General features: G+C 37.1%; 1 protein-coding gene across 11 annotated transcripts in view; it reads left to right on the forward strand.

Annotated features, from left to right (window-relative positions):
* PAN3 (poly(A) specific ribonuclease subunit PAN3) overlaps positions 1-26,704 on the forward strand; it is a 118,717-nt gene that overhangs the window by 85,617 nt on the left and 6,396 nt on the right. For 8 of the 11 annotated variants that reach the window (XM_032610765.1, XM_032610759.1, XM_032610756.1 and 5 more), the window contains 10 exons: positions 515-572; positions 7,013-7,174; positions 7,738-7,854; positions 7,942-8,043; positions 11,170-11,335; positions 12,427-12,517; positions 17,032-17,171; positions 19,726-19,855; positions 20,603-20,667; positions 26,412-26,550. In XM_032610765.1, the coding sequence (XP_032466656.1) occupies positions 515-572; positions 7,013-7,174; positions 7,738-7,854; positions 7,942-8,043; positions 11,170-11,335; positions 12,427-12,517; positions 17,032-17,171; positions 19,726-19,855; positions 20,603-20,667; positions 26,412-26,550 (1,170 nt within the window). Of the gene's footprint in view, positions 1-514; positions 573-7,012; positions 7,175-7,737; positions 7,855-7,941; positions 8,044-11,169; positions 11,336-12,426; positions 12,518-17,031; positions 17,172-18,023; positions 19,856-20,602; positions 20,668-26,411; positions 26,551-26,704 lie in introns of those variants that run through there. The other 3 variants (XR_004346620.1, XM_032610757.1, XR_004346621.1) reach the window with 3 other exon arrangements.

A 26,704-nucleotide genomic window follows, 5' to 3' on the forward strand; every position in this document is an offset into this window, starting at 1 on the left:
CTTTCTAACCACTAGACAACTTTTTGCTAATATCTGTAGTAGTTGGCTAATAAGTAATTTGGCCTAGAAATGAACTTCATTTTTAAGGCAGCTCAATATTTTCTGTAAAGTAGGTTTTATAAAATTATTTAGTTTTTTTGTCAGTGTTAAAACAGGTATTATTTGATATGTAGAATTTTACTTTACTCTTCGATTCTCGGAAATGTTTTTATTTCACAGAAGTAAGTTGCACCAGTATAATGTTTGTAGAGTGAATTATCGACGAGCTTGGCCACAGAGCTAGCCGTATGCTCTGGGTTATAGCACTGCTACTTGAAACCAACCTTAGCGATGGGCAGGTCTATCCAGGACTGGAATTTAGACGTTTCACATTATTGGAAATGTTATGTCCTGATACCAACATTAAAAAGTACACATGCCAAAAATATTAGTACTCAGGCTCTTCAGTTGCAATAGAAAGTCCAGATTTCAGAAGTTGTGTTTAGATGTAAATATACTTGTTTTCTTTTCTTAGGAGCTGATTAACAGACATTTAATAACAATGGCTCAGATTGATCAAGCAGATATGCCAGGTAAAATGCAAGTTGACTGATCCTTCCTTTTAAAGGAGAGTGTAATCCTTATGTAGTCCTACATGTTTTTATGCCTTAAGCTAGCTAATTACTATTTTATGACTACATTTATTTGAAACCTACTTAAGAAGAATTCCAAGATGCCATTGATCTAGAATTTTTTCAAAGAATTCTACATGTGACAAGATTCTAGTTCATCCAAAAAATAGGTAGTTTTAGAATTCATGGTGATTTACCTCATCGTGCACTAGAATATTATTCTTTTGAAACGATGAAGTATAGGTACTTAAGTAGGGGTGGGGAGGTGAGTGTTATTATTATTGAGGCTGCGGCATGCCAGACAGGGTACTAAGGCTTTCTGTGTGTAAGTTTTTTCCTCACAAAACTCCTGTGGTATAGATACTAATATTATCACCTTTGTTTTATGTATGAGGAAACTGAAGTTAACAGGCAGGTTAAGTAACTTGCCTCTAAGAACAAGTGGCTAGTAATTATCTGACCGAGTCAGGATTTAAACCTCGGTTTTTCTGACTGTACAATGATGTTTCTCAGCATTAAAATCCCTTTGCCTAGCTTATTCGGTATAGGCACAATGAAATATGGTGTAATTTAGGAAAACTTTAGAAATAATACAGTAGGAATACATTTGCTATAGCGATAATCTCAAAACACCTGGTTGTAATCACGAATTCAGCACAGTCCACTGTGTATCCTCTTGATCGCTAAAAAATTCAAAGGAATATGTCTGTCTGGCTGTTATGTCTTAAGACTGGGCAGGAAACTTACCTGTCATAGCCTTTGAAATGTTCACGTTGGAATTTTCCTTATTATTAAGCATTGTCTTTGAGGCCCTAGCTAGGGTAAAAAAAAAAAAAGTTAAAAGAGAAGATGCTATTTACAATGGCTTCAGAATATCAGTACCTAGGAATAAGCAGAACAAAAGATGTGTAAGATATCAGTGGCAGAGATTTACTAAGAGGTGTTAAATAAGATAAATATAGAGAGTGAAATACGATATTCATGAATAGGAGGACATAATGGTTGCCACTTTCGTAAACTAATCTATAGATTCGTATAATTTCAGTCAAAGCACATGAGCTATTCTTACTCTTATACTCCTGACACCTAATTCGTGTCCTAACAATTTAATTGTTAAGGGCTCAGTCCCATAAGACCACTCCTTCTTCAGATGCCAGCTGAAATGGGGTACCCAGGCTACTCAAACTTCTCTCCGGCCAACTACAAATTTGTGGGTTTCCACAACATGCCCTCAGGTTCGGCGATTAGCTGGAATGACTCACAGAACTCGGGAAAGCACTTTGTAAACTGTTACTGGCTTATTATAAAGAGTACAACTCAAGGAACAGCCAAATGGAAGAGATATATGGGGCAAAGTGTGGGGATAGGGTGGGGTGTGGGGAACTTCCATGCCCTCTCCAGGTATGCCACCCTCCCAGCACCTCATCATGCTCACCAACCTGTAAGCCCTCTGAATCCCTCTGTTTAGGAATTCTTATGAATGTTTCATTGTCTTGGCGTGGTTGATTAAATCTCTGGCTCTTCGTGATTGACTCAGTCTCCAACCTCTCTCTCTTCTGTGGAAGGTTGGGGGATTGGCTGAAATTTCCACACTTCTAATCAAGATTTTATTTTATTTTTTTATTATATTACAGCATAGCAGAGCTTTTCATAGTATATGATAAATATATCAAAGAGTAAAGGTCCAAGACTACCTGAAGCACTTTGAAGATTATGATTAGGGTTCTGGGTGTATTGGGGAGGGGAGGCTTGGTTTGAGTCTGTAGTAACTGAAACAGTGTCGTAATGGCACTGGGTTAGACAAATTGATTACTGGAACAGACTAGGGAGAACCTAGACACATTCTGTGATAGAGGTGGCTAATCAGTGGGGAAAGGAAGGCATTGGAAAAAATGGTTTTCTTTATGGTAAAAGATTGTATTGTTACAATTGTATCATGATCTCAAACCACATGCAAAAACCAGTTCCAAATAGATTAAGAATTTAAATGTCAAAAGCAAAACTTTAAAATTCGTACAATGAAATACAAATGAGTAAATTTAATCTTTCTGTAGAGAAAGATTTCCTATACTGGAGGCAAAAATTCTTGACTCTTAAGGAAAGTACTGATAAATTTTACTGAATTACGGTTAAAGGGACTTCCCTGGTGGTGCAGTGGTTAAGAATCTGCCTGCCAATGCAGGGGACACGGGTTCGAGCCCTGGTCCGGGAAGATCCCACATGCCGCGGAGCGGCTGGGCCTGTGCACCACAACTACTGAAGCCCGCACACCTAGAGCTGGTGCTCCACAACAAGAGAAGCCACCGCAACGAGAAGCCCACGCACCACACAAAGAGGAGCCCCCGCTCGCCGCAACTAGAGAAAGCCCGCATGCAGCAACAAAGACCCAAGGCAGCCAAAAATTTAATTAATTAATTAAAAAAAAATTAAAAACACTCCAAAGATATCTATAGTAAAGAAAAAACTTGAAGAAGGTATTTACACAATTGACAAAATAAAAACCACAAATTAGTAAGAGCCTGAAAAAAAAAAAAAAAAAAAAAAACCAGAAAAATGGCCAAAAGGTAGGAATAGGCATTTCAAGAAAGTGGAAATTCATACAACGAAAAATCTACGAAGAAATGTTGGACATCACTGATGATTAGGGAAAGACAGATAAGATATCATTGGAAAGTCTGACCATGTGCAGTATTAGGATATGGATCCACAGGTTCTCCAGTACATTGCTCTTGGTTGTATAAATTGGTGAATGTGTTATCACTTTGGAAAATTCCTGAAGTTGAATATCTGTGTACCCTGTGATCTAGCAGTTCTGCTCCTAGATATAGGTAAACTATATATTTTTAACTAGAAAATGTATAAAGTATCCATAATATCACTGCTTACAATAGCAGAAACTTTGATCAGTCCAAACGCTCATCTTGAAGGACAGTGGGTGAATTAACATACTGTCAGACAATGGAATATTACATAGCAGTTTAAATGAAGAAAGTACACTTCATAAAGAAAGCAGTAATATGGAAGAATCTCAGTAATGTAATATTAAGTTTAAAAGTGAGCTGCGAGAGACTACATAGAGCATGATACCTTTTTATAAAGTTGAAATTTATGTATGTATTTACATTATCAATAAATGCATGTGTATATGCATATATGCATATACGTAATAAACTTTTGAGGAATACATATAGGTATAATGAAACTATATAAAAACGGAAGGAAGAGAGAGAGGTTGGTAGAGAACCATGTATTTAGATGACCGTTCAAGTCAAGGTCTGAGGCTTCGTTTTGTGTGCCAAGTTTGCAGATGCTTACCGTATTATTAAGAATAATTAACTGAATAAAAGCAGGCCATGCATGGACACGAGCTAGTGGTTTGAGTGTCACAAACTAAAGATTGTGGTTAATCCAATTCTGTGCGCCCGTGTTCAAACAAGGTTTAATAAGTGGTTTTTTTCTGTCGCTTGTCTCACTCTGATCTTTTTTATGTCTCATGTTGACTATTAACCTTTGACTCATTTTCACTCATTTATTAATGTTGGTCTTACTGACTTTTTCCTTTCCCTTTTCCTTTCCATTCTTCATACTTCCATCAAATTAGGACTTCTCAACTCAAATCACAATTTATTTCCTGTAGGTCAGTGGTTCTCAGCCAGGAATGATTTTACCCGTCATGGGTCATTTGGCAACGTCTGGAACATTTTTGATTGTCACAGTTGGCAGCGGGGTGCTACTGGCTACTGGTGGGTTGAGGCCACGGATGCTGCTAAATACCCTACAGTGCACAGGACAGTCCCCGACAACAAAGGATTGTCTGGTCCAATATGTCACTAGTGCTGAGCTTGAGAAACTCTGCCATAGGTTTACCATGGTGAGCCTCAGACATTCAGTATCTTAGAACCAGTCTGTCATTCTCTATGTTCTTTGAGGGGACGTTGGGTTGAATAGAGGAAAGAAACTAAAATTTTCTTTATCATTATTTTTAATGTTATTTGGTTGAACTGAGCCCCAGACTAAATATTGGGCTAAATTAAGGAGTGCATTTGTCTGGGATCTTCCAAGTTGGTTTTCTTTACTTTGATTTTTGATGCCAGACAGTGATTGAGACACCCCTGTTCCCTTTATTGGTACTTAATTTTGTGTATTTGTTAAACTGAACTAGAAACAAAACAGAACAACAAATGAATATTCCTATCTATTAAGGGAAACATTTGGTTTTCAAGGTTAATATTAGGCCACATATGATTATTTCAGAGTAGACTGGGAAATGTAGGGTTAAAAGATGATTTTCCGAAAAAAGGTTAAAATCAGGATGTACAGATATAAAAAGGAGAAAGTACTAAAGATTTTATTTAAGTTGTGAGGGAGCCAATCCTATATTACAAAACACATCATGGATGAGGAATATTGAAACAAATGTGTAAACTGTCTTTTCCACAGGGGAGGAGGGAAGTCCGTCGAGCCTTCACCAGACAGAATTGCCTATAGACGAGAATTATTTTGCAGTGCGGTATTTATCAGTTATTTACAGCTTAACAGAGGTGTAAAATATCTCCCACAGAATCAGACGCCAGAGGGTTACCCTTTAGACAGTGCACCGTTTTCCACTGAAGCACAATTGTTTTCCTTCAGTGTGTAGAATTCATGACTTGCTTAAAAGTAGACAGAGGGAGAAGGGAGTTCAGAGCATAAGATTTTTAGCTTATTGTGGCCCTCACACAGTCTCTTTGTCACACTGATGCTCTGAGTACTGGTGTTTGGTGTAGTAAATTTCAAGTCCTTGTTGTTGGTCTGTTAGCTGTCTCACCACTCTTTCCATTTGTTTTAGCTCACTGGAAGCAGTCTCATCCATAATTTTGTAGTAAACATGCCACATCTTCTGTAAGATCTTTCCTAATATCCTTGGAACTGGCTTTCCTTTCCATGGCTTTGTATTTCCATGTGTAGTGGTTCTCAAAGCACTTGACCCAACAGCGACTTTTCATTATCACCTGGGAACTTGTTAGTATTGCAAATCCTTGGGCCCTGGTTTAGACCTACTTACTGACTCAAAACTCTGGGCATGGGACCCAGCAAACTGTGTTTTAACAAGCCTCTAGGTAATTCTGAAGGGTGCTAGAGTTTAAGAACCAGTGCCATGGTGAATTGTACTTTTTTAAAAGCTGTTTTGCTTGGTACTATATTGTTTTATGTAAATCTCAATCCTTTTTCTCTAAGCCTCTTGATAAGAACCCGTATTTCATTAATATGTGTTCACTAATACATAGTGGATACTCAATATATTTTTACTAATTTGAAATTAATTCCCTTATTAAGTGCTCCTTATCAAAAAACTAGGAAACAACATTTATTCATCATTTGTTTCTTTGTGGAAATTGAACTGATTGTTCAAATAAAAAATAGTAAATGGGCAAAAGTTACAGCTATATTCACTTGTGTGTATATTTCCCTTATACCGCCTTTCTTCCATAGAACATGCCTTGACCTTGGTTTGAAAGTTAACAATGAATTGATGTTTGTTTTTCACTACGGCCAAAATTCGATCTAGGGGTTAAGAGCACAAGACTACAGAATCAGAATCCTGGGTTTGCATCTCAACTACCTCTCTAGATGTGTGATTTTCACTTTCCTTGTTTATGAAATAGGGAATCCTATCTCATAGAATTGTTTCAAGAACTAAGAGATAATGAGTGTAAATATTTGGTAAAGGCAGAGGGGTCATTTTGGACCTGTCTTCTGGAATTTCTTAATGACGTTTCACTTGTATTTCTTAATAGGAAATACAGGGGAACATGGCAGGCATAGTGGTAAAGCTGTTTTAGTTTTTTTCTTTTGTGTTTTGCTAGGTATTCAAACTGCTATTCCAATGAATGGTTTGAGAGTTTGGTACAGATTGCTATATTTGTACATATAAATTGATATACATACACAGACATATTACATATACACTCCAGTTTATTGTTATTTGTTTTCAGTTTCTTTAAAAAAGAATTTCATGTACTTAACACCATTGTCTAAATATGTTTTTACAAAATAAGATGTTTAAAGACAAAAACTGTCTTGATTTTTATTTTACATCAGAATCAGAAATGTTTAATATCTCATAAGTGATAATGCAAATTGTTTCTAACAGCTGAGAAACAAGAGTGGTGTGCTATTATAAAAGACAAATATTTTTGAGTGCATGAAATCTAGTTGTTCTTTGGTTGTTTTATAATGCCTGTTTTTATTGATAGTGAGACGAGTGTGTCCTATAGAATTGTTATAAATGTTGACACTGTTCTAGAATACAGTGTGTTTGATATCTGGTTTATAGAGTTGGTTTCTTCTTCATTACTTTGAGATCTGAGAGATTTGTGAATGTCTGCAAGTTAAAGTCATCTTCTTATGAATTACTCTAGCAGTCCCTACAGAAGTTGACAGCTACCATAGCCTGTTCCCTCTAGAACCACTGCCACCACCCAACCGGATACAGAAATCAAGTAATTTTGGATACATTACGTCCTGCTACAAAGCTGTAAATAGCAAAGATGATCTGCCTTATTGCCTTCGGAGGATACATGGTAAGGAAGATAAATTATCCTCTTTTCGGAGCATATTAGTGAGGCTAAGATTATTCATAGATTCCTAAATGAGTTTATTTAACATGAATTTAAAGGATAATACATATATTATTTCATTTGGAAATTAGTATTTCATAAGTGATGTATAACATGGCTTTTTCTGCACATTTCTTTTTTTTTAAATTAATTTATTTTTGGCTGCGTTGGGTCTTTGTTGCTGCGTGCAGGCTTTCTCTGGTTGTGGCGATCAGGGGCTACTCTTTGTTGTGGCGTGTGGTCTTCTCATTGCGGTGGCTTCTCTTGTTGCGGAGCACGGGCTCTAGGCGCGGGCTTCAGTAGTTGTGGCTTGTGGGCTCTAGAGCTCAGGCTCAGTAGTTGTGGCGCACGGGCTTGGTTGCTCCGTGGCACGTGGGATCTTCCCGGACCAGGGCTCGAACCCCTGTCCCCTGCACTGGCAGGCGGATTCTTAACCACTGTGCCACCAGGGAAGCCCTCTGCACATTTCTGATGAAATAAGGGGGAGATGTCATTTACAGGTTAGCAGAAAATTTTTTCTTTTTCAGGTTTTCGTCTTGTTAACACAAAGTGCATGGTATTGGTGGACATGTGGAAGAAAATCCAGCACTCAAATATCGTGACCTTGCGTGAAGTGTTTACCACTAAAGCTTTTGCAGAGCCTTGTGAGTGACTTGTAATGGTCTTTTTGCTAGTGGGCTTCATTATTTGAAGCCAGATTGCAGTAATGAGTGTTTGTGTTTGTTTTTAAGCTCTTGTGTTTGCATATGATTTCCACGCTGGAGGAGAGACTATGATGAGCAGACACTTCAATGACCCTAATGCAGATGCCTATTTCACAAAGAGAAAGTGGGGTAAGAAAAAGATTCAAGCAAGCTGTGTTTGACAGATGCCTTTGCTCTGTGGAAGAGTAGTTTTGTATTTTAAAACACATGTAAATTTAGCCCTGTAATCATTCAGCGTAAAGACCCTATTGCATTTAAAAAAGAAATACCTTAAAGAAATGGAGTCAATATGTAACAAGTTAGGAAATAACATGTTATGTACATGTGTAGACTGAGATGAAGGTGGGTTATAAAAGACTCATGTAAATACCTGAAATTTAAGTAGCTGAGAATACGATAAAAGGCTTTTTTTCCTCTTAAAATTTTTTTTCTTTAAAAAATATAATGCTTTCTGGGGCTTCCCTGGTGGCGCAGTGGTTGAGAGTCCACCTGCCAATGCAGGGGACGCGGGTTCGTGCCCCGGTCCGGGAAGATACCACATGCCATGGAGCGGCTGGGCCCGTGAGCCATGACCACTGAGCCTGCGCGTCTGGAGCCTGTGCTCCGCAACGGGAGAGGCCACAACAGTGAGAGGCCCGCGTACCACACACACAAAAAAAATTATAATGCTTTCTGAATAAAGATGGTTTGGAAAATTCAGTAAATTGAAAAGTAATCCCTGTAAGTTCACCACCCAAAGCACGTCTCTTGGTATATTTCTTTCTAGTCTTGGTTTTTTGTTGTGTTTTGTTTTGTTTTGCATACTCCAGTGTGACGGTGTGTCATTTATCAATATGTAATTATTTCCCTAAACAAATGCTTTTGCTTGAAGGTGGGATTCTGTGTTCCTTAAGGAGCTAGTCTTCAAAATAAATTTTCAGGTAACTTTTACTTAAATGGGGAATATTTTTTTTTTGCCCCTTTCTAATATTTACTTAAAGAATTGTTTTTTAGTTCAAATATTGCAAAGAACCAAAATATTTTAATTACATCCTAACAAATGATTATTAAAGGGTAAGTTGTTTCAGAGTAAAAATAAATCCATTTTGTTGTGTCTATTAATTAGTTTATGTTTTGGGGGAAGGAAAAATGTATGTATCATTTTCTTGTATGGGGGCAGGAAAGAAACATTACGTTCTTGGCAGTGGTTTTTAATTTGTTAAAGATTTTCCTGAATATATCCTGAGAGGAAGTAAGGAGGGAGAAGACTTGAGTCCACATTCCAGTATCTTTTGGATCATGACTCCTTTAAGAACCGGCATTATGGATAAAAAATGTATTCTGTTTACTTGTAACTGTGCTTTCTGACAGTTGAAAGAAGAAAGCTGTGGTTACATGGCTGTTTCACATTAAAAATCTGGTCACATAGTGTGGTCATTTGTTTCCTTTTGCCATGTCATCTGTAGCACATACATAATTTTGTTGAAGGGGATGTGGTATAACTTTTCCTACAGATGAATATAGCTGTAGTTGTTCAAGTTTATTTTAGTAATAACACCTGTGAAGTGACTGTTGGCTTTAATTTACAGCTGGGTTTCTCAGCCTCAGCACTGCTGACATTTGGGGCTGGATAATTATTTGTGCGGGGCCGTTCTGGGCATCGCTGGGTGTTCAGCTGCATCCCCGCCATCTACCCACTAGATGCCAGGAGCAGCCCCTCCTCCAGTTGTGACACCAAAAATATCTCTAGGTACCTCCAAATGTCCCTGAGGGGGCAACACGGACCCCTGTTGAGAACCACTGATTTATAGCACTCCTTTCCAGTTTTTTTTTTTTTTTTAATCTTAATTCTGTTTTTTGGTGTTGTCTGACTATTGGATATATTATGTTTACATTTTCCTAGGAATCAGTTCTTTTTCTAGTATTGTTTGAATGGTAGTAACTTCCCTAAATGTACCATATATACTTTAATTTACAACAATTTATATAATACAAGGCAATCCTCTGTTTTCGCAATATGAATATTAAAAAAAGAAGGAAAAAAGAGCCAGTGTTTGTATAAACTTATAGAGACATAAATGGAAGTATAATGCTTTCTTATACTACTTAATTTGTTAATTTAAAACAAACTAAAAAATCGCATATTGTAATAAATATTCTAATAAGAAAGTGGCAGTAATAATAGCATACTATATAGGGACTGTGATAAGAGGTTTAAAATGACATAATGTGGGTAAAGTAACTAGACAGAATCTGGCACACAGTATGCACTAAATATTTGCTATGAATATGTAGCTATAAATATTTGCTATAAATATTTCTTTTCCTTATTACCACACTTATTAAATAGTTTTATTTAAACTCTTCGTGGTTGTCTTTGATGTTGTCTTGACATTTATCACTAGAGCTACTTTTTGAGTCATCTATCACTGTTTTCCAGATGGTATTATCTTTAGTTCTGTCTAAATTGAGGGATAGCAGTTTTTGAATTTTGTATTTGCTCTTCCTTATTTGCTATTTATTATCTCTACAATTAACCATTTAACTGTGTTGCTTTTATAACTGATTCAGAAAAGGTTTGTTTACAACCGTATGAACACTTGGATTTATAAAGTCATATTCCCTGAAATAATTACAAAGTCTAGATTAAATTTATACGGCTTCTTTTCTGCTGATTAACAGTGACCCAGAAAGTAGTATCAAGAAGCACTTAAGAGTCGATAGAATCAAAAGGATTACTTTTCATGGTAGACCAGGTTATTTTTGTGTCTCTTCATTACACATAAGTGACCTTCAGTGTTTTACATTTATGTTTTCTGTGAATTGGATGTCATTTCATCTAACTGACTTGGCTATAATAGGGGAGGCTGAGCAGTATGAGGAGAATAAGAAAACACTCAACATAAATGATGGTAGAGACTTTTGTTTCCCTCAAGCCACAGGTGTGCAGTTCCCACACACCTGAATGGTAGTATAGGCAAGGGTTAGCCACACTTTAAGAAAAATAATCTCCGCAGTTCCTGTTTTTAATCTGAGCTCATTTATTTGGCTCACAATTAAGTATAAATTCTTACTTTAAATAATTTTTGTGCAATAATTATAATGGTCACAGAAAAGAGAAGCTCAGCGAGAGCTCTGCTGCTGCTAACACTATAAAGGTATAATATCATAAATAAGAAAATTTGGGTTTGTTTCTTCATTTCTTCTTGGTTTGCATGTTTTAGTCTTTTAGTTAATTATTTAAATGAAGATGCCATTTTTTATTTGCTTTTATAGGTCAACACGATGGACCATTGCCCAGACAGCATGCTGGGTTATTGCCAGAATCTCTTATTTGGGCTTATATCGTCCAGCTGAGCTCTGCGTTACGCACCATTCACACAGCAGGCTTGGCATGTCGAGTTATGGACCCAACAAAGATTCTGATAACTGGCAAAACGAGGTACTGGCATTTTGAGCTTTGGCTTCTTTATTGAGCACCTAACCTGTGACAGCTTAGTAAGCATAGCGTGATGATCTGTTTTAATTCTACCTTTTCATATATTCCATCCAGAAGAACTGCCGTGACTTTGAGTTCATTTGTAAGTTTTCTTAAAATGTTGAATTCTTAATAAGATGCCTGGTTATTAACCAAGATCCTGTGAGGGTTTGGGAGGTATGTATGGTTAAGGTTGGGGGGATAGCAAACAGTGTCAGTACAACTTTTCTGTGTACAACTGTGGTTCTCACATTTTGTCACGAGTCCCAGTGTTCTGGAGGACTTAGCATAAGCTGTTGGGCTCCACCCCCAGTGTTCTGATTCAGGAAGTCTGGGGCGGGGCCTTAGAATCTGCATTTCTAACAAGTGCCTGGGTGACTGATGCTGTTGCTGCTGATTGGGTTTCATGCTTTGAGAACCAGTGATAAAGGGTTAAGTAACACAGACCTTGACTTCACTAGAGTTTTATTTGAGTTGCTGAAATTTTGAGAGTTGTCTTGGGTAGCATAGCATAAAGAGCTTAAGGTCTAGTACCAGGTTACCTGGGTTCATATCCTGGCTCTGTTAGTTACTTAATTAACATCTATGTGTTCAGCAGTCTGTGAGACAGGTACTATTATTATCTCCATTTTCCATATTTGTAAGGTACCTGCCTCATAAGATTATTGAGAGGATCAAATGAATTACTACATATAAAATGCTTTGAATGTGCCTAGTACATGTTAAGAAGCTAACTAGTTCTCTTTTCATGAATAACTAATAAAGAAGCAGCTCGGTTTGGTGAAAAGACCACTGGCCTGGTAGTCAAAAGATGTGTTATAGTCCTGGCTTTATCCATTCCTGACTTTTATAACCATAGGCCTATCACTTGATGTCTGTGATGTCATCTCTAAAATGGTGATTGATAGAGGTTATGGGGGGTAGGACAGGAGGTAAGACTGGATAGGATTCTGAGATCCCTCCTAATATCATAAGAAATGTTCAATTTCCAGTAGTATATAATTTATTTTAAATCTCATTTTAATTATTTTCTTTAAATTTTCTGGTCTTTAAAGGTTGCGAGTAAATTGTGTTGGAGTTTTTGATGTTTTAACATTTGATAACAGTCAGAATAATAATCCATTGGCATTAATGGCTCAATACCAGGTGAGTAAGAATTAACATGGATACTTAATAACTTAAGGCTTGATTTTTTTTTTTAAAGATAAATTTTGTTTATTTTAAAGTTTTTCAGGGTTTTAAGTCTAGATTTCAGTTTATGCTGGGGGTGGTCTCTATGCAAACTTTGAACGTGTATTTTCTTAATCCCTGTGCTGTGTTTAGTGTAGAGCCCTTATACGTTGGCATATACAGAATTAATGACAGTGTCAGAGACTCCAGCTGTTTGAATGAAAATGCATTTATTTGACAAGGAAATTTGTCCTCAGCATAGATTAAAACAATTAGTCAGCTGAATGAAATATATTAAATGACATTTTACCTTTTCTTCACTTTTTAGTGTGTTAAAATCACACCTGTTATTTTTACTTTTAGAATAGTTGTCCCACTATCCATCCAAAATTTTTATTTTCAAAGGAAAATTTTTGTATTGCTGTTTTCTAAATGATTTTTTTTCTTTTGCTTAACCAAAGCCTATCACTCACTTCTTGTACATTATTAGAATTTGGTTATAGTCTGACTTCATCATAATATTGTGGACTTTGGTCCCATTTTGTTCTTAGCTATTTAGTTTTTATTTCTTGATTAACACAATGTGTAGCAGAGTAAGAACCTACCTCTGCAAGGAGCATTAAGTGTAGTTGCTTTTGCTTTGATTACCCTGTGCAAGTAATGTAGCTATTTAAAGTAAATACTTCGTATCATTCAGTTTGTATTCATATTTTTTGGAGGTATGCAGTTGTCATTTTAAGACAATGTTAGTTTCTTTCATGTAAGAAATCTTTGTTGTTTCTGAACATTTATTAACTTACAGAGGTTTGATGTAAGGCAGAATCTCTCGTTTACATGGAGAAACAAGGAGGAGAATACCTTCCCTTCCCACTGTCCTTCTCATTTCATTCTCTTTTCTTGAAATCTTTGAAAGATTTTAGTTCACTTTATGAGACAGAATTTCAGAACAAAAGGAAAGGCCAGAAGGAGAAGTAGAGTCCAGGTAGTTTTTAGTATTACAGTTGATTCATGCATAAACCTCTTCCTTTGCTACTGGACCGTGGACAGTGCAGTCCCCAGACTTAGAGCCACTCATCACATTCAGTTGTATGCAGCCTTTACCCAGCTTCTTCCCCTCTGCTGGTGCCCACCTACCCCCAGCAGCAGCCAAGCTGTTCTGGTTGGTAGCGCCATCTAGTGGGATCTCCATGGAAGAAACTGGCTACCCACCCTCCCAGCCCCCAGCCCCCAGCCCCCAGCCCCCAGCCCTAGCAGCTTTCTTCTGCAGAAGGGAATTTGCTCCCTCTTTCTTATCCAGGTTGGTTGTTTCTTAGCTGTTTTCCTGCTTATCTTCTGTCTTATACTTAGTGCCTAACTAATGGGCTCTGAAAATTTTTCTTCATAATCTTTGTGCTCCTGAAAGTGACTGGTTATTGACTGTTAAAATACTAGTGATCTTTATATATCCAGGAAAATAATATTAAACTTTTAAAGAGAAATCAGACATTATTTAGAACCAGTGCCATCAACGTCTATTGCAAGTATTTGGAAACCCCATGTTTCCAGTTTTGTTTTTTACGTGCAGTCTCACGGTATCTCTTCAGTCTTTTATATTCTGAATAGTTCCTTTTTCTTTTTAATTACTCATATAAGATAAGACTAGTTTGATTTTGTTTTTCTGTGAGTATCACATCAGTGTTGTTTTCCATTTTTTATTTGCAAATGTCTGTTATTGGAGTTATATTATGGGTTGTGTAGTTAGTTACCTTGAAAAACAACTCTTCATAAGAAAAAATAATCCCAGAGTTTCAAAACAAATAACTTTAAAGTAAGGATTTGGGGCAACTTGGTAAGTTAGGAACTGCCTTCATTTATAAACTTAGGCTACTTTCAACCAGTTGTCACCCTCCCTTTATTTTTCAGCGGTAAAAGTTGTATCAGGTTTTCTTTTCTTTCCTTTTTTTTTTTTTTTTTTTTTTTTTTTTTTGGAGTGGGTATATATGTGTAGATTTTCCATATAGCTTATGTAGTAAGGTAAAGGAGAGAATTAAAGGTAGTCCCAAACGGGGGATTGTGATTTTACAGAGAAGAGGGTGCATGAGAAAGGAGTGCATTGTTTCTTGTAGTCTATTTTTCATAGTCTGTTTCAGACACGTGAATAGAGACTGACTTTCAGTAAAATGGACATAAATAGAGCCATAGATAGAATCAGAGAAAAATCAAGAAGTCAAGAATCAGGAAGAAACTGAAAATGAGTTGGGGGGAAAACCTCCAGAATTCAACAAATGGGGGGCAAAGCCAGATGGAGGTAAGAAGCAAAATAACAAATGGAAAATTATTTAGCTGGGAAATAAGGAAAGGAGAGTTACTGAGTTTTTACGATGTTAAACTCTCTTAATTAAGCAGGACTTCATTAACGTCTTTTATTTAAAAAGATCAGTTCTAATTTAGTCTGGATTATGAGACATGTATACTCTATTTCTAAAAGTGGGTATTCCCACCTTGAGTCAGCTTCAGAAAGGTGGCGTTTACACTCAGAATCAGATGGCCTTATTTTTTATACCCATAACAGTCCTTCAGCTGTCTTGCACTTTGGTTTTCCTATCTCATAACGGAATAACGGAATGTTCTCGGTGGGAGGTTTAGTTACAGCATCAATTCAGGGTGGAGCTGAACTGAAGGTTTTACTGTTTGAGGGTTGGGAAGCTGTGTGTTGCTACATGCTGCTGAAATACTTAAACAATAACAAGCTTAACTTTGCGGATGACATTGGACTGAAACACTTGTAGAAATTTACAGTTAGCTTTTACGCGTACTGATTTCTCTCGATCCGCGTTTTTAGGATTTCATTAATATAACTGTGAATGTTTTCCTTGATCTTGAGAATGACCGTGAGGAACCCTTCCCGAATTCAGTCACGGCAGAGCCATCCGGAGAACAGAAACGCCACAGTATTCGCGCCCCTCCCCTTGTCACCTTCTCCCCTGCCAGCCTGGGCCCCTAACTCTGCCACTAATGAAGTTTCAAAGTTTCTCTGGCATGAATCCTTGGCATCTCTTTTCCTGATATATTCAAAGTTGTTTGTCTAATCAGTTGTTCTGCTGATTATAGGATCTTAGGCTCAGTGTCAGATTCATATGTGCTAGATTTGGATAAATTTTTAAATTTGAACTTTTTAATGTTGTCTTAATAATGGAGTTTGTTTTCCTTTTATTCTTTACTATTTGGGTAGAATGTTGTTAAGGAGAGCTGTATAGTCCTAAAGTTTCATTAGTGATTGCCTTGAAATACTCACCTGATTTTGCAAATACATCATTTATAAACTTCCACGAAACCAGTGATTCTCAACCCTGGCTGCACATCTGAATCTCTTATGAAGGTTTGAAAAATGCCAATACGTATATCTTGCCCCAGACTAATAACACCAGAAGAGGATGAAGGGATAGCCACTGGGTGATTTTTTTGTTTGTTTCTTGAGCTTCTCAGGTGAATTGTAATGTAAAACTAGGTTTGAAAACTCCTATACTGAACCAATATTCCATAAATAAACATGTATCCAATAATTCAGATGAGATCTCAGATTGTGAAGATTTATGTAAGTTTTCTGTAGAAATGACTTCAGATGATTTCATTGAACTCTGAACTACTCCATTGTCTCCTAGGCATGTGATCATTAATAGTTCACCTGCCAAGCAGGGCCACCTGGGGTGACCGTTCTGTTTCCTGGCGTTTTAATAGGTGGAAGAGAGCTTACCTCAATTCAGCCAGCTGTCTTTTAAAAATTCTTTTTGAAGGAAAGCCTCAGAGTGGGAAATCTTTAAAAAAAAAAAAAAGGGGGGGTAGGAAATCAGGTGGTTACAGAGCTCAGAGATCTTTTATAGTATAAGACAGTCTGTTTGGAAACAACGGCAGATGGAATGTCATGGGGGTTTGCAACATTGTCAGTGTCTAGGGAACCTACTCTGAAATCAGGTAATGCTGCTGCTGTGTTTGGAATAAGGGAATTACTTTTCTTCAAATGAACTCTCACTATATTTTGTGCGTCATGGAAAATGAGAAAAGTGCCTATCGTGAATGATCACTGTAAAGCAACTAACTATACGGTAACCAACCTCAGATCTCTTGTAATAGTAAGGATATCAGCTCTATTTAAATATAAAAATTTAGAAAAAAGATTTAAAGCAGCAGTTCTGCAGTTGGCATGTGAATTGCTTCAGGTAATGTTTCTTAAAGTATCCCCCAGAACTACCTTCATTAGAATTACCTGGGTGCTTTAAAAACGTTGGGCCTGTTCCCGTACCTCCTGAATGAGAATCTGGGGTGGAGCCGCTCAGAAATGGTCTTGTTAATAAGCTCCCAGGTGACTGATAAGCTCCAATACCTGGGAACCTTGTGCTGAGTTCTTCAGCTTCTTTGTAAAGATGCTTTTTCCATGCAGGCAGTAGTGTCAGTGTATTAAATTTGTACCTATAAAAGAAAAATTAAAAGTTATATTTATTCTTTCATGTCAGCAAGCAGATCTGATATCATTAGGAAAAGTTGTGTTGGCTTTGGCTTGCAACTCTTTGGCAGGAATTCAGCGAGAGAATTTACAGAAAGCCATGGAACTGGTGACAATCAACTACTCCTCTGATCTGAAGAATCTGATTTTGTAAGTTTTAATATAATAATCATATGAGATAAGACAGATTTTTCATGAGGGCCTTTTAACAGTGATTTTATTTTATTTTCCACTATTTAAAATCAGGCAAAACATAATTAAACAACTTTTAATTTCTTTGTTTTTATTGCTAAGTATGTATTTCTTGGAGTAAATTCATAAACCATCACTTCTCGGCCTTTTGGCTAAGATCAAGTGTAAATTCATAAACCAGTGTGTTTAAATTAGTTATTGATGTTGTAAACATTTGGCGAAAGGCTAGACCCTCTAAGGCTGCATTGGTATCTGTGAGCTACATATGACCTTTTAAGTTTAAATGAATTAAAATTAAATAAAATTTAAAATTCAGTTCCTCAGTTGCACCGGCCACATTTCAAGAGCTCGGAAGCCGCATGTAGCTTCTGGCTAATATACTGGACAGCGTGGACGTAGAACATACGCATCGTCTCAGAAAGTCCTGTTAGTGCTGCTCTCCAGAGAGATCAGTGTCTTTGTAAAAGCTGTCATAAATAACCTCACCTGCAGCCCAGTCATGTGCTGTGTGGCCCAGACACCTGTTCCAGAAGGCACATGTGTGAGGGTCCCCATGCTTCTTTCTCCTCCTGTGTCTTCATACTCCAGGGAATCCTTGAGCATAGGTCTGAAATGATCTTGGCTTAAGAGAAGCCCACTGTGGACTGCAGTCACAACAGTCTAAGATGGGTCTAACATCGGGGATTCCAGGGGATGGACAACCATAACCCTTATTATAAGTTATTCAAGAGAACAGATGCTAGGAAGTCTCTTTTGAAATTTTTTTCTATGATGTTCTAGAAGCAATTAGAGCTTATTGATCCTTTTCAGTCTCTTTTAGCTTCCAGCTGTTCCTTCTGATCTTTCTGTGTAACCCTGGATGATCCAGTTTCTTTTTGGACTAGCCCTGTGGTATGGAATTGAGGGATGGAGGATGGGGCTGCCCACCTGTGCTTTGTTACACTGGCATAAGTGTCCTGCTGGTGACAGAGCACTGGAAGCCAGTGGTTACCTGGTTCCTTTTAATAATCAAATAAGTTGATTTCTCTTTTAAATAAAAATGTTTGTTTCATATATTATCACAGCAGTGATTTCTAGCTGTAGCTTACAATACCTAGGATGTCTTAAATAATCTCGTTATAATTTTCCTTTTTTAAAAAAGTGAGAGTAAAGGATATAATAAATTGGCCATAAGTTAATAATTATTGAAACTGGGTAATGGCTTCATGAGGATTCATCATATAATTCTCTTTCCTTCTACAAATGTTATGAAATGTTCCTTAATAAAAAATGAATAAACAAAAAGGTCATACTTCCATACTAACCAATAACTAAAATATACAGAGTAGTAAACTATGTATCATGCACTTTTGAACTGATTGATATGAATTAATTCACCTAATTCTCCCAGTAACCCTATAAATTAGGTACCATTATTAGCTCCATTTTAGAGATGTCAAAACTGAGGCTTGAAGATGTAAAGTAACTTGCCAAAAGTCACATAGCTTATACATAGTTAGTATACATATACTATACATAGTTAGATACAAATATGTCAGTAATTACAGATGAATAGCCAAGACATAGATTATCCACATGAGTTTATAACTGTTCCTTTATTCAACAAAAGAATGCCTACTATATGTCAGATGCTGAAGACACTTCTGAATAAGATGAACAAAATTCCCCATCTTCTGGAGCTTCCACCCATTATAATGGGGAAGACTTAATAAACATATAAACAAGTAAGATGTTTGCAGATAGTAATAAGTCGTATGGAGAAAATAAGGTCGAATTATAAGCAGAGAGTGACAGATTAGGAGGCTGCTTTGATGAGAATGGTTAGGACATGGCTTACCTATCAGAATAAATAGTAATAGATGATTGATAATCATTGTATTCTGACAGGTGGCCTTTTGAAACGTGTAGTATTTTTCTGCCTTAGTTATAATGATAGAAGAAATTGATTCAGTCTTTTCTGATGTGTGTTAGTGCATGAAGATGTCTCAGAAATAAATATACCATGACAGGTGGTAAATGAGGTCACAGAGCAGGAGACAGCTTCCTAAAAAGCTGAGGCTTGTTTAACGTATCAAAATGGAAGACCTAGTTTTAGTTTCAAAAACCATTTTTGAAGAGCAATGGAAAAATTCCCCCACCTACAATCACCCCCATTTCACCCCACCAAAAATATTTGTAACAATCTTTTCATCTCCCACTGTTGTAAAGAAGGGTTTGAGAATGGAAATATGGTAAGTCTAACTCTACCCAGCTTTCCTTTCTCATTTTCATAATAGTAAAACATTTAGAGAAAGAGACATTTTTACAGTTTTTTCCATTGGCTCTTAAAGTTTTCCAGAGAAAAGAAATATAACTACTAAGCTTTAAAAATGAACTCGACTTGCATGAAACGATTTTTTCCGAAGTTGCGCACACTAACATGCTGGCGGCAGCGGTGCTGCGTGCTTGGGGGTTGTGTTGCTGTGTGAATTGCGTGGTTGGCATTCAAGTGATCCTTCTCTATTTTGGTTAGATATTTGTTGACTGACCAAAACAGGATGCGAAGTGTAAATGACATCATGCCCATGATTGGTGCTCGATTTTATACTCAATTGGATGCTGCTCAAATGAGAAATGATGTCATAGAGGAAGACCTTGCAAAGGTAAAGTGTGTAGTTAAAGGAGTGTGTACACACCTGCATCTGTGTGTATCAGTAGATATAAAACAGAGTAATTACAGTGCTGAATATAGTACACAGCTGGCTAAGATTGTTTGCAGATATTTTTGTCCAAACTTAGTGTTCCGTATTTTGATTTCTTAGGTCCTCTGGGCATTTGTTTTGTTCTTTTTTGTTTGCGGCTTTGCTACAGTCATGAGACACAATCTTGATGTTTTTTTTTTAATGTGAATTACTTTAATAATTCTTAAAAATGGACAGCTGTAGGGGGCAAGGAATAAATCACAAGCTTGTGATTACCATACACACACTACTATATATATATATAAGATAGATTACCAACAGGGACCTACTGTATAGCACAGGGAACTCTGCTCCATATTCTGTGATAACCTATATGAGAAAAGAATCTGAAAAAGAGTGAATATATGTGTATGTATAACTGAATCACTTTGCTGTGCACCTGAAACTATCACAACATTGTAAATCAATTATAATCCAATAAAATTTTTAAAAAAGAAAGAAAAAAATGGACAGCTGCGTAATCTTCTTGAGTATTACTATTGAATGAAATGGACATGTTGTATTCAAAAGTATAACCAGAAGGTGGGGATATTAAGATTTATTGTTTAAAGGTAATATTGGTACAGGATACCAGTTTTGTAAACTTTTGCTTTTATATTCAGTTAGCTGGAACATTAATATTCTCTCTCTTTTTAAAATGTTTTATAGGAGGTTCAAAATGGAAGACTGTTTAGGCTTCTAGCAAAATTGGGAACAATCAATGAGAGGCCGGAGTAAGGATTTACAGTATTTTACAATGTGTTTTCAATCAAGGGCACTATTTTGCGTAACAAGAATGAGTATACCTTATTCTTACTGGTTTTATTTGGAAAAAGAAAAATTCTCATGTAAAGTGACCTTAAGCCTATTGTTAGCCATTAGGGTGTGGTTTTTCAACCACAGCGTATGTTGTGGTTGTCCTTAGGGATTTCACACACACACACACACACACACACACACACACACGCACGTGCAAACAGAAAATACACTGTGTTAGAAATCTCTGTTGTGGTTTGCGTACGAGGGTGCATTTTCTGCCTGTCAGTACTGCCTCTTCCCTGTCTCCTTTCTGAAGCCTGTTCAGTTCAGGTTACCTTGGTCAGATTAGATACTTCAGATGTTTCTAGCCGTTCTTCTGCTAAAGTGCATTATTTATAGCTGTCGTATCAGTGACATTGGAATAGCATCACCATCTTACATTATTTGTTGTTTAGTTCTGCCTTGTTTGTAAGTTAACCATATGTTCAGGAAAGAAGCAAGTTTGGTGTTTGTGCGTTACACCTGTCCAAGACAGGTAGAGCAGTAGTGCAGCTGTTGTGACTGTAGTATAAGTTACATTTCAGGATTGTTACCTCTGTTAATAGAGATAGGTGACAGGTAAATATCATTGCTTGGGAGAATGTTTTGACCACAAAATTTAAGTTCCCGTAGCTTTCTTCAAAGTTAAAAGATTCAGTTAGCGTTTTCCCTGATGATTTTTCTGAATGAAGAGAACATGACTATATGTTGAACCATTTAAAAAAGACTTTTAGCTGCTTCTTGCTGGCATTTATCTCTTTTATTTAAAAAAGTATAATGCTTAGAGTGCTGTTCCTTGATTTTTCCTTCAGTGTTTAAAGTTTTCTTCAATTTGTAACTCAGCTAATGACTTTGTCCTGTGGAAGATGAGGCTTTCTCTCTCACACCCCCTTCCCTTAACTAAGTACACACACATTGTACCGCTTAACCCATGAATTTTGAGATAAATCTTTATTCAGTGTTGGCATTGTTAGAACAAGGTAAATACTGTTCGTAGCTGCCTTGCATAGTAAATCATGACTGTATTTCCTTTCTTTTGTATTTTGTTTTTAGATTTTTGTTTTCCTGATGTTAATTATTGTCTTATATAGAAAACGAAACAAGTGAAAAAATATTTACCACTAGTTCATTCCAGACTCTCTGCCAGAGTTCTAAAATACCTTTCCATATGGTCAAAAATAGGTAACCTGTCAGTTCCCTTTTTTTCCCTCCCCTTAGAGAAATTGCACCTGGAGCCTCTGCCCTTTACTCTCTGGGCTCCTTGGCTTCAGGCCTGCTCACACTCTCACTTTAGAACCTGAGCTTCCCTGTGCTGTTCTCGTTGTCTCTCCCTTTGTGTTGCTTGCCCTGTTTCTTGCTTTTTTCCTTGGTTTATTCTTTTGATTTAATGAAGCACAGCCTTCAGTAGCTTCCTGAGAAAGGTGAGTTTTTTGAGTCTTTGAAAGTCTGAAAATATCTTTATTCTACTTTCATACTTTATTGATAGTATGATTGGGCATATAATTCCAGATTGTCCTCAGAAAATTCTTCTTATTAATTAAATCTTTTGAATAGATTTTATATGAACCAGTTTATTAAAAAGTAGAAAAGGGTTTGCAGTGAAAAATAAAAAATCTCTCTTTCATACCTGACACCCCCAGTCTCCCCAGTTCCTCCCACCAGTCTTTTACTAGTCTCTTGCACATATTTCCCGAGTTACAACTGTATACTCTTATCACCCCTCTCCCCCCACTTCTAAATATCTACAAATTGTAAACCATGTTCAGTGTTCTGTTTGTTGCTTTTTTCTCATAACAATATATTTTGGAAATCTTTCTCTTTAGATGTGTTTAGTGTATGCTCGATACTATTCTCAATAGGTAACAAATACGACCTAACTTAACCCTCCTAACAGCCTGTGGTGCTGGGTACTGTTAGTATTCCCTTTTAACCCAGAAGTTGAGGCAGAGAGAGGTTAAAAACCTTGTTCAAGGTCACATATGAGTCAGGATTCGAAGCCAGACAGAATGGTGGTCCCAGAGTCCATGCTGTTAACCACTGTGCTGTGCTTCCTCCTAATTTATGGCCATGTAATAGTCCGTCCTGTAGGTACACTGTAGTTTATTTCTCCAGTTCCTTATTGATGGGCATTTGAGTTGTTTTCAGCCTTTTGCTAGTATAAGCAGTTCTGCAGGGACTGACTTACACACACTGAATTTACTGTGTGCACAAATGCGAGTTCAACTGTGATCGGTCAGCACCCGTTGTAATTTGTGACTGTAATGATGGCCCGTAGACGGGTTTACCGGGCACAGTGCATGAGAGTCTTTCACCAACAACACTTCTTTCAAAATTTCGATTTTTGGGGCTTCCCTGGTGGCGCAGTGGTTGAGAGTCCGCCTGCCGATGCAGGGGACGCGGGTTCATGCCCCAGTCCGGGAAGATCCCACATGCCGCGGAGCGGCTGGGCCCGTGATCCATGGCCGCTGGGCCTGCGCGTCCAGAGCCTGTGCTCCGCAACGGGAGAGGCCACAACAGTGAGAGGCCCGTGTACCGCAAAAAAAAAAAAAAAGAAAAAAATTTCGATTTTTTGACAACCTGATAGATGAGAAATTAAATCTCAGTGCAGGTGTTTTTGGTATTTACTCATAATGAGCATGTTGCCTATCTTTTTGATTCATTTATATTTCCTTTTCTGTCTCTCCAGATCCTTTGCGCATTTTTGTTTTCAGTTGGATTGTCTGTCATCTTGATGTACAGGAGCCAGAGAGATTTACCCTTTGTGATCATTTTCTTTGAAGTTTGTCATTTTTCTTTTGACCGCTTAATCTTTTCACACATAGGCATTTTTATGGTAGTCTAACTGATCAAACTTCTTTTCTACTTTTGGATTTTGAGTCATAGTAAGAAAGTTAGAAGGCATTTCTACTCTAAGATTGTGAAGGGATAATCTTGTAGTTCCTTCTAGAACACTTAAGGTTTCAATTTTTTCCTGTTAAAGTTTTTTATATATTCAGAACTTATATAGGATGTAAGGTACGAATCCAACTCCCCCCACCCCCAGACGACTACCCAGTGGTCCAGAAGCTGTTTATGGACTAGTCTAGCTTTTTCCACTGGTTTATTAAGGCAGCACCTCTTTCACACTATCATGATTGACATTTTAAAATCTAGGAGTGTTAGCTCTTTCTTATCTCCATTTTATTGTTTTTTTGTTGTTTTCCTAAAACTTAAATTATCTGTATAAATTCTAGAATCAGCTTGTTTAGTTAAAAAAATTTTTTTAAACCTGATAGTATATTAAGTTTATTAGTAAACTTAAGGAGCATTTGTGTTTTTAGATGTGGAGTTATCTTAACCAAGATAATGACATGTCGTTGTATTGCTGATGTCTGCTTTAGTGTTCTTCAGTGTTTACGTTGTTCTTCATATAGTTATAGCACACTAAGTTTGTTCTTAGGTATTTTTTCTTATTGCTATTATAAATGGGAATTTTCCCCCATTCTGTCTTCTTAGACTCCTTGTTATCGTTGTATGTGAAAATGATTGATTTCTATAAATTTTCAACCTTGGTACATTAGTGTTTGGATAGTTTTTCAGTAAATTCTTTTGGGTTTCCCAGGCATATAATTGTGTCTTCACATAATGACAGTATATTTCCTCCCTTCTAATTTCTATACTTTTGATTTCTCTTGAGTGATTGTGTTAGCTAGTACCTCTAGTACATAGTTAAGTAATAGTAATGATAGTTTTCTTGCAGAATTTGAAGCGTTGCTCCATTGTCTTTTAACTTCCAGACAGACTCAAAGCCATTTTCTTTCCAAATCCTTCTCCACTCCCCATGCTTTTAGGATTTTTTTTTTTTTTTTAAATCACTGATGTGCAGAAATTCACAACGATGTGCTGTGGTGTGTGTGGGTTTTTGATTCATTCTGGTGAATCAACAGGTGGGCATTTTAATCTTGGGAATTTATGTCTTTGAGTTCTCGGAAGTTGTCTTATTGTTTCTTTGAAAACTTTTCTTCTCTCTTTCTGGAACTCCCATTGCTTAGCTCTTAGGCCTTTGCAATTGATTTTCTAATATTCTCTTCTATTTTCTATGTTGTATCTTTTTGTTTTACTTTCTAGGCAATAATCTCAACTTAATTTTGTCTAAAATTAAAGGGTTTTTTCCTGATCCTTTGAATTTTTGAATTTCTGCTATCATATTTTAAATTTTCAACAACTTTCTGCTTTCTAAATGTTCCTGTCTTATAGCATTTAATTCCTTTTCTCTGAGACTGTCAATTATAGATTTTTAGTGAGTGGGTTTTTTTTTTTTTTAATTTATTTAACTTTTATTCTGTTCCCTGCAATATCTCATAGAAAAAAGAACAGTTTGCTTTGTTTTGTTTTATTCTGCAAAGGATTTCTGATCCTTGGCTGTTCATTCATATTAAAAACGACATCCTTAAAAGCTAGGGGGAAGTTCCTTGTGGAAGCAGGGATTATATACTAGACTGTGTGATAAAGCAGCGTGATCTTGTTACGTATGGTTTTTGTTTGTTGTTGGTAGACTTCCAAATGTCAGTATTTCCCTTGGGTAGGTCAGCTTCTGCAGAAAAGAATCTTCCACCTTCCGTTTGTTGTATGAACCCAGATACATGACTGTGGTGGGCTTACCCCTCCTTGTTCTCAGAATACAGATCTAATTTTTAAGTGTGAGCTAAGGCTGCATGGTCTGACCTCTCCCTTTTTATCCTTGCTTCAGATGTGTTTCTTTCCTTTTACTGTCCTCCTCGCCTCTAGTGCTGTCTTTGCCTGGCTTTTCACCCCTCCTTGTCCTTACTCTGCACCCCTCCAGTTCTGCTCCCTCTCTTCTCTTCTCTTTTCTCCCCCAACCCCATCCAGCTACACTGACCTTTCCTAAGTTTCTTAAGCGCTCCTTGCTCTGTCCTTTGCAAATCCCGATACCTCTGACTAAGGGGCACTCTTCCTTTGGGAAGAGCATCCACTCCTTCCCTAGAAAGCCTTCCTTGCTTTCCCAGGTGAATTGGTGTTTCTGTTCTATACCATATCCCTTCTTCTTAATAGCATTCTCTAAATAAGCAGTTACTATTTGAATATCTGTTTTCCCCACTAGCCTGTAAGTTCCATGGGTCACTGAAAACTTAGCAGTGATCATCTGGTCAGTTTTCCAGTTCTTAGCAGCTCACTTTCACATGATCACATGATGGTAGGAAACCAGAATCTACCCCCTTTTTGCTTCGTAAACATTTCCCTGTTTTATGCTCCCAGTAAAGCAGAACACCTATCTGACCATCTCTCTCTACCGTATGACCTAAGGGTGGAGGAGGAAAAGGATAATCTCTTTCAGCCTATTTCTAAAGATACCTGAAGACATTTGCTTTCTTCCCCATTTTATCTAATGGTAGGGCCCTAAAGAAGGAAGTGATTATAAAATAGGAGTGTGTAAGGGGGGTGATTGCCTTGAGAAGTGGCAAGTGGTATTCATATACTTTCATGTTCAGTGAGATTAGTTTTTAAAAATCTATGGGCAATCTGGACATAAAATTTTATTTTAAAAAACTACACACAAACCCTACTTTCTGATTTATTGTAGAAAGCAATAAAATTCAACTAGTTTTGAGTCTGAAGTATAAACATATAGCCCTGTGGTATACAGCATGAGTTACTGAGGTGAAATATTACCTTCCCCCAGGTTTCAGAAGGATCCTACCTGGTCGGAGACTGGAGACCGTTATCTGTTGAAACTCTTTAGGGACCATCTTTTTCATCAGGTGACAGAAGCGGGCGCTCCTTGGATTGACCTCAGTCATATCATTTCTTGTCTTAACAAGGTAATTTGTATCTGGACTTTTAAGATCACAGTGCTGTTATCTACAATTTATAGAGCTGCATCTCCTACAAATACTAAGAGACTTAAGAAATTAAGATGTAGTCTGCTATAGTATACAAGACATTTTATTAATAATTATTAGGTGTACCTACTTA

Source organism: Phocoena sinus, chromosome 18 (genome assembly GCF_008692025.1).
Source record: "Phocoena sinus isolate mPhoSin1 chromosome 18, mPhoSin1.pri, whole genome shotgun sequence".
Lineage (NCBI taxonomy): Eukaryota > Metazoa > Chordata > Mammalia > Artiodactyla > Phocoenidae > Phocoena > Phocoena sinus.